Source organism: Hipposideros armiger, unplaced genomic scaffold (assembly GCF_001890085.2).
Source record: "Hipposideros armiger isolate ML-2016 unplaced genomic scaffold, ASM189008v1 scaffold_87, whole genome shotgun sequence".
Lineage (NCBI taxonomy): Eukaryota > Metazoa > Chordata > Mammalia > Chiroptera > Hipposideridae > Hipposideros > Hipposideros armiger.
This window is the reverse complement of record NW_017731437.1, coordinates 4,298,630-4,306,402: the sequence shown is the minus strand read 5'-3', so window position 1 is coordinate 4,306,402 and position 7,773 is coordinate 4,298,630. Positions and strand designations below refer to the sequence as shown.

The following is a 7,773-nucleotide window of genomic DNA, read 5'->3' as shown; positions in this document are numbered from 1 at the left end:
CCCCTCAAGAGAAACCCGTTTGCCCTTGCCACGCTGGACGTGACACCGGTTCGATTCACGGCCCGAGCTGAGCTGCCGCTGAGTTGCCAACAGGTGGCAGATGGCTCAGCTAAAAAAAAAAACAAAACGGTGAGGTGAGGGCTGCTGGCCGGGACAGGCCGACTTTGTGGGGTGGAGGGAGCGCCAGCCGGGCTCTGGGCAGGGACACCTGCGACCCCAGGAGGACTGGCCACACAGGGTCATTAATGGTCTTGGCCTTGCAGAACTTACTGGAAGAACAGAAAGGAAATGTTCATGTTGTAATGTACTAGAGAAAAGGCAAAGAAAAAGTACAGAAAGCAAACGTCAGAGAAAGTACAGAAAAGAACTAGGAAACGAGGTAAACAGGAAAAACACGATCAGATGGCAAAAGTAAGTCTTCCAGCGACAGCCACAACTCATGCTGATGGGCTAAATTAACGCGGTAAAGAGGATCAAACTGAATGAAAGAAACGAAATAAAACAGAGGAACAGAAGTCCAGCGAAGCGGCGGCGTGGCTACAAGACACGATCCTGAGCGCCGACGGCAGAGTCAGGATGGAAGCAGAGGCACTGGGAAAGGCAGGGGATGCCGGCAGGAGCAAGGCAGGCACAGCAACACAAGGCGACAAGCACTCGAGGGGCAGAGTGCCAGCCGCCCAGCCCTGCAACCGCCTGGGCACCCCCAGGAGTCGCCAGGCTGGAGCCTAGAAACCCCTTCCTGCTGCTGCGGCTCCCGTTTCGCCAATGAGAAGTGCTGACTGACAGGCTTAGAAGGAGGAAGGCTAGGGGAGCCGTCTGTCCGTCCCTCTCCCTCTCCCTCTGCTTACCGGTAGATAAACTAATACCACACTAAATGGAGCAAAGCACAAACGTTCTCTCAATCAATAAAATTCCAGCACTTTCCAGACACTCCTGCCAAATCACCTGCACTGAGGTGAGCGGCTGGAGCACTTCTGCACCTGGGTCCAAGCACCGACCTCCCGACACCTGGAAGGCCAGCGACGGCCTTCCCATCATCTGCCCTTCCATCCACTACCAGGACTTGACTCCTGCTGCTTAAAACACCTAATTCAACCCAACTGCCTGGGGTCCCAACTTCCAAACCGTTCTGAAAGTTGCCCTGCCAGCACGGCGTCTATACCCAACCACCCACACGAGAGGTGACAGGGTAGTGCCCGGACCGAGGAACAGGCTGCAAAACGCCTCTCAGGCCCTGACAGGTCAATCTTCTTAAAAGAGAATTTTAATATTAAATAGGCTTTATCTAATGGATATGTGCAACTTTGGAGTCCCCATAATGGGTGATCCATTCTTTCTGAGCACACATGGACAGACCAGGCATTAGGTCACAAAGATCGGGCACATTCCCCAAAGGAGAACCCATACAGAATATGTGTACACACGCGCGCACACACGCACACACAGATGCGCACGCACGCACACACAGACATGCGCACATGCAGACACGTGCACACACACATGAAGACACGCACATACATACACGCTGACATGCATGCACAGACACGTGTGCGTGCACACATACCACACATGCGCACACACATACACTATATGCAGTGAATGGAAAATAGAGCAAAGAAAAACAAAGACAGGAAAAAAAACCCAGATATAAACAAGAGGAACAAAAAGGGAAAATGGAGAATAAAGTGATGAAAAAACCAGAAGAGTGGCAGCGGTGACACAGTGGCGCAGGGGCCGGGGCCTGCAGGCTTCTCCAGTCACCATCTGGAAATCTGGGAAGGGGGTCAGTTCCCCTTCTGCCCCTGATCTGCTCACCACTGGCTGCTGCCCCTGCATCCCGTCTCCTTCCTTCCCAGGGCTTTGTCATCCGTCCATTCCTGTCATTATAAATTCTGTCCCTTGTTTCCTAAGCAAAACTGATGAGACACCTGCTTCCAACCTCAGGTTTATTCCTCGCAGAGCCAGGGGTGGGGGTGGGCCACTGCCGGGCAGAGAACCCCCTCCAGCTGAGGGAGGCTCTGCTCTGCAGACCAGGACAGCCTGGCACCTGCACGTGGCAGCTTCGATCAGGACCCCGCCAGTGGCTCACCTCCCAAGCTCAGCAGTGAGGCTCTCACAGACAGACAGCGGTTCACGTGGTCCTTATGCTGACGCTTGTAGATGAACTCATACTCAACAGGACCCTTGAGACGATGGACCACGTACTTGTACGGGATGTGCTCATCCAGGTGCTTCCTAGAAATGACGGTGCTGCCTTCCACGAGGAACCCGTGCTCACCTAAGTCCCTGGGGACAAACAGGGTACCGGCTGGTTAGCAGAAAACCCTCTCAGGAATTTTTGTTCTTCTCAAACACAGCATGGAGTGCAGACCTAGAGCCATAAATCAATGTGGACTAAGCAGATGCTTCCGGAACAGGGCACGGTTCCCAGACAGAACCTACAGAAAGCCGGCCATGCTGAAATGTGACAAACAAGTCAGCACGTTACAGGGAAGAGCCGACTGAAATATGCATTTTCCTAAAGCCTGAGGATGTCATCAGCTTGACAAAAATGATCGCTTCAATCCGATTCAAAGGCTGGACGTTCAGATGCACACGACGGTGGACACACTCACTTGGTGCAGTGCAGCTCGCAAACATCATGCTTCCATGCGGGCTCCCCAAGTGCTTCTCCACCCCTGACAAACACCTTGTGGTGGTTGGGGTCAAATTTGAAATCTTTGGAAATGATGGCATGGAAGTACACCGTGACTCCTTCCCCGGGGCTCAGAGGGCTGCAGGAAAGCCACAAAAGAAATGACAATGAGACCTAGCTCTGCCTACCATCTGCACACACTCACACACGCTCACACGCTCCTTGATCCTTGATCCTTGGTTTTGATTGCATTGACACGCACCCAGCAAAAATGCAAGAGCGCCCACACTTTGGACACATTGCCTGCTGTGGGCGTCCCCTGGTCTCGCCATTACTGTGGTGGGAAGGTGGGCACAGGGCGGGGACAATCTCTGCCCGTCTCCAAGGGCTGGGGCCATGAAGGAAGGAGGCTGGTGGGCACTCTGAAATGTGACAGCATCTCTCCTGAGTTCTGTAACAAGCCTAGGGACCACGTGATTGAGCCCTCAAACCAAGCCAGCAATTGGAACAGGTAGCCCTCCCCCGCCTACCTGCGGGCCGGTTCCTTTCCCCAGAAAAAGGTCAACAAGGAAGGCAGCCTGTGCGTGGGGTGGGGTGCGGACGGAGCCCGTGCTCGCGGGGCTGCTGTCCTTTCTGCCCCGTGCACACTGGCTGGGGTGCGCCCTACCTCTCCTTAGCGTCACATGCGCCAGCCTTCTGGTTTCTCTGGTCCTTCTCATTTTTCACAGCAGCTACGTCGCTTCTGTTATTCCCCTCTGGCTTTTTCGGGACCTCTGGCTTTTTCGGGACCTCTGGCTTGGCTTTCTTTCCAGTAATGGCTGTCTTGTCCTTGGTTTCAGCTTCCTGGAACAAATGAACAAACCCCAACCTCTAGGACCAGCCTCCAAGTTTGCCCCCGACAGTCGATGCTTCTCACAGCAGCCAGCACGGCCTTCCAGGGCCCCTCACCCCTCATGATTCCTGGGGTGCCCTGAGCAGCCAGCACACTCCGCCTCAGGGCCCGTGCACGTGCCATTCCCTCTGCCGGGGACACGTCCCCAGGTCTCCACATGGCCGGCCTCTCACCCCTGCAGGTCTCCTTGGAGAGGCCCTGCCGGGCCCCGTACCCACCACACCATGTCCAGCGCCCTCCAGCCCCTCGCACTCCTATCTCCAGGGCATGTCTCACACCTGACTGAGCTTTCTGTCGTTCTCCCCCCAGAACGTGAGTGCGTGGAGCCGGGAGCTGGGTCTCGCTCATGGCCGTACCCCTGCACCTAACGCAGATGCGGTGAATAACTTAGTGAAAGATGAGCTGGGGAAGGAACGGGGCCGAAAGGAGCCAACCGTAGGCAGACGGCAAGGACGCGGACACCTTCCCGGACCCCTCACCTGGCGGTGTTCTTGGGAAGCCGGGGCGCTTGCTGGTGGCTGTTTTGATTTCTGAGTCTTATTTTTAGCTTCTTTGTCAGCCCCCTTCCCTGGAATTGCTGGCTCAGCCGCAGCATCAGTTGCCTGGAAGAAACAAAGACCCCAAAACATCAGGGCCAAGATCACAAAACAGACAGGGAGACTACTCAGGGGCGTAAGGGTCGGCATGTGCCACCGGCCCAGTGACAGGGGTCAGCTGCTCGGGGTGAAGGGGCCGCCCCTTCCACAGGCCCCTTCCCAGGAACAAGTCCCCGAGGACGCCCTTACCAGACAGGGAGGTGACTCCAGGACCGCACTGACAGCAAGCCCTCAAGGGCACAGGGGACCAACCCTGGTCATCTCTGCCCCACAACTCACCCCCGAGGCAGGGGCCACGGGCTGCAGCCCATTCCTGGTCTCAGCGCGGCCCCCCTTCGACCCAGGCAGCAGGGGTGCCTGGGCATCTTTCTTCCCAGGACGACCGTCAGTGGCAGAGGCGGTCGGGCCGGCCCCCTCCTGGGGGAGGCTATTGCCCTGGGAGGGGTCGGGGGTGTCGTGGTCCTTCCCTTCCGGGGGGGTAGCTCCAGGAGTCCGATCCTGGGGGGCCAGGCTGCTCGGAGACGTGCCTCCCGTGGCTGCTTCAGCTCCTCCTGCAGTCTGACCCCGCAGAGACCCTCTGCGGCCAGCGCCCTCCAGCGGTGTGGAGTCCGTGCCCGGGGGCTGGCTCGGCTGACCACCCTGCTGAGCTGGGCTCTGGGGCAGGGCTGTGTCCTGCAGCCCAGCGCTTGCAAGTGAATTCAGACTACCGGGTGCGGAGGGGGCTGGGGACAAGGAATCCAGGCCTGCGGAAATGGAAGCGTTCCTGTTCTTTTTCTTTTTTCTTTTATTCCTTTTGCTCTAGACAGAAAAAGAGACACTCGTTTTACTTCTTAGGTTTACTCGGCTCTCGCCCATGTTTTCTTCCATTTCCTTTCAATTGCTCAAGAACATCAAGCTCAGCTGGACCAAGGCGCCAGACACCCGTCACACCTGCCTCGTCTTCATCTTGGGGAGAACGAGACTGAGACAGTGGACGGAGCTGAGAGCCGCGTGGCCGCGCAGCGCTGACAACGTCACACGCAGCCCCTGCTGATGGGACCTCCCTGTAAGATGGCTTTCAGACGTCGGACAGCGGATGTGGGCTTCCATATGTCACACGCTTATATTGTGTGTTGTGTCTATACAAAAACTGCAGTAAGGAAGGGGTGAGACGGAAACGCACAGTCTGAGTAGCATTCCCGCCTGCATGCAGGAGCACGGCGCCTCGGCCAGCAGGACCTGGCTCAAAGGCCCGTGTTCCCAACCTCGGAATCAGAAACGAAGCTTGTGAGAAGCAGGTGAGGCAGGACCATCTGAGGACCCCACGGGGACTCGATGCCCTGCCTCACGTGGGGACACTGCTCTGGAACGAGGACCCATCGGTTCAATACGTGCGAGTGGCCCGTATGCCCCATGAAGCCCGTCACCTCGCCCTGAGAGGTGAGTCACCTGGGAGGGGGGGGCGGAAGAACGTGGGGTGCATCTGCACATGGGGTGGGCGGCCTCGTTCTGGGTCGGCTCCTGGATTTCCGCCAAGAAGCCTGACTGAACCTCCTAGAGGCCAGCCCACAGTGACAAGCAAGGGTCACCCCCGGCCACCCGAGAGGACGATTTCTGGGCCTGATAATCAACACCCCTTAACATCATGACAGAAAGCGGCTCAAGAAAGTTCATATAAGGTGGTGACAATCTCCAACTTACACAGGCAGACAGATCTCTAGAGGTCATGCTAACACGCAGATGGTGACTCAGCACGTGGGGCGGTGGGGGACAGGGAGCGTGCGAGCCCCTCTAAGGGGGTCTCTAAGGAGGAGCCACCAGTCCCGGCCCCACTCTGAGAAGCAGGACCAGTGCAGCTCCCCGACTCTGAACTGACTGGTTTGGGGGGCCCAGGCACCAGCACCTCCATTCACTTTCCTGGTGGTCCCAACGCATAGCTTCAGCCGAGGACCACTGGTCGGACCAGCAGCAGGCTGCGTGTAAGACTGCGTGGCCCACAGCCCTTTGCACAATCTCTTTAGCACGAGGCAGCCTGAAATCAAGCTGCTTCAGCTCAACACTGATTTACAGAGGAATCTGGAACAAGAGATCACACATGCTCCTCCCTCGTGAAGCTAATAATTTAGTGGGGGAGACAGACTCAAAACAGAGACAGCCCCTCGCCTGGAGGGCTTCCTGGAGGAGACGACGCAGGCTCAGTCTGAAGGACGCTAAAGCCAGAGGGTTCAGCAAGACCGCTGGTCCTGTGCTGCCACAGCTTCCCTGCTCACCCAGAAAAGCTTAAGCGTGGTCCGAAGACCCCTGTGCAACTTGGCCCCACTAGCTGCCTGGCAGCCTCATCCCACCCTCATCCTCCCCTGGCCTCAGGTATTAATCCTGTATTTTAGTTTCTGTATTTAGGATGCGTTCTCATTTTAGGGGCCTTGCAGACTCTGGAGGGACTGCCCTCCCAGGGCTGGCTAATTCCTAGAGATAGCAGACAACTAGCCAGGGAGCCTTTCATACACAAACTAAGCAACCCACAGCCCTGCTTTGTCACGCCCCCCCCCCCGCGCCACGCCCCCACACACACACACACACATACGCTAAACGTGCATTTGCTTATTTCCTCTCCCTCCGGAATGGACGTCTGCCTGTCCTGTCCACAGCTGCACTCAGGATCTAGAGCAAGCCCTGGCCCAATGCAGACCAAACGTTTGTCCCTTTAGGTCAGCTCCTCTCCGCTGAGCTCTGGCTCCCCGCTGGGCACCGGACAGCTCACGCCCCCTCCACACGAGGCCGGCAGGGCCACGCCCTCAGCCCCGCCCTGTCTGCGCCCAGATCCTACCTCGGGGTTGGCCCCTTCTCCTTATCAACGTTTCTCCTCTTTACCTTGCTTTCGCTTTTCCTATTCCTACCCGATGTGCTTTCTGTAAGCTGCTTAAGACCTTCTCGAATAAGATTTGGATTTGCACAGGCAACGGACAGTTCTCAACATACATCTGTGGGGGCCGATGTGCGCCAGGCACCCTGCACACACCTAGCTGGGCCTGGCACACCGGGCACGCAGGGCTCGGGGATGAAACCTCAGCTTTTTCCTTGACAAAAATTGAGTGCGACTATGGTTTATATATGTAAGTTTTATACACATGTATTCCTCATTATACGCACACATGTTAAGATAGGATGAGACTGTAATGGTGGCGCGATATCCTCTATTTTGAGATGGACCTCTGGTATAATTTGACTTAACAAGTGTGATTTAACTTGGGATTTTTTGAAAGCTTTTCTGTCTCAGCTTCCTTTCCGCCAGGTTTCTGCTTCCTATACCTTTACTACGCAGACCAGTTTCAATGTGTCTATTTATTTTGGCCCAGTGCTGGCCCTGTGACTTGGGAGAGGTTTTGCATCTGTATGGGACCCACTCCAGGCTCCAACTTAAATCTACACAACTTACGCACCTTCCCACACCCCCAACTACAAGCCAAAGCAATTTACACCCTGATTAGAAAATATAAAACTTGAGTCTGAATAGACTCCACCCAGCAGTTTGCAGTCGTCTCCAGCAGACTGCCCAGCAGACCTTCCTTACTTTAATAATAATCTTCCTGGGCCGGCCGAGTGGCGCGATGGTTAAGAACTCGCTTGGGATGCCAGAGGGCCCCGGTTCGGATCCCACATATGAGGGCCAG

At 56.1% G+C, this 7,773-nt stretch overlaps 1 protein-coding gene across 1 annotated transcript in view; it reads right to left on the bottom strand.

Annotated features, from left to right (window-relative positions):
- The window catches only part of RNF213 (ring finger protein 213), a 97,912-nt gene that overhangs the window by 74,482 nt on the left and 15,657 nt on the right, over nucleotides 1–7,773 (bottom strand). Inside the window, exons 5-10 of the mRNA XM_019644249.1 lie at nucleotides 4,403–4,921; nucleotides 4,007–4,129; nucleotides 3,303–3,478; nucleotides 2,616–2,774; nucleotides 2,090–2,286; nucleotides 164–225 (exon numbers count right to left, since the gene is read on the bottom strand). Coding sequence (XP_019499794.1) covers nucleotides 164–225; nucleotides 2,090–2,286; nucleotides 2,616–2,774; nucleotides 3,303–3,478; nucleotides 4,007–4,129; nucleotides 4,403–4,921 — 1,236 coding nt within the window. The remainder of the gene's footprint in view (nucleotides 1–163; nucleotides 226–2,089; nucleotides 2,287–2,615; nucleotides 2,775–3,302; nucleotides 3,479–4,006; nucleotides 4,130–4,402; nucleotides 4,922–7,773) is intronic.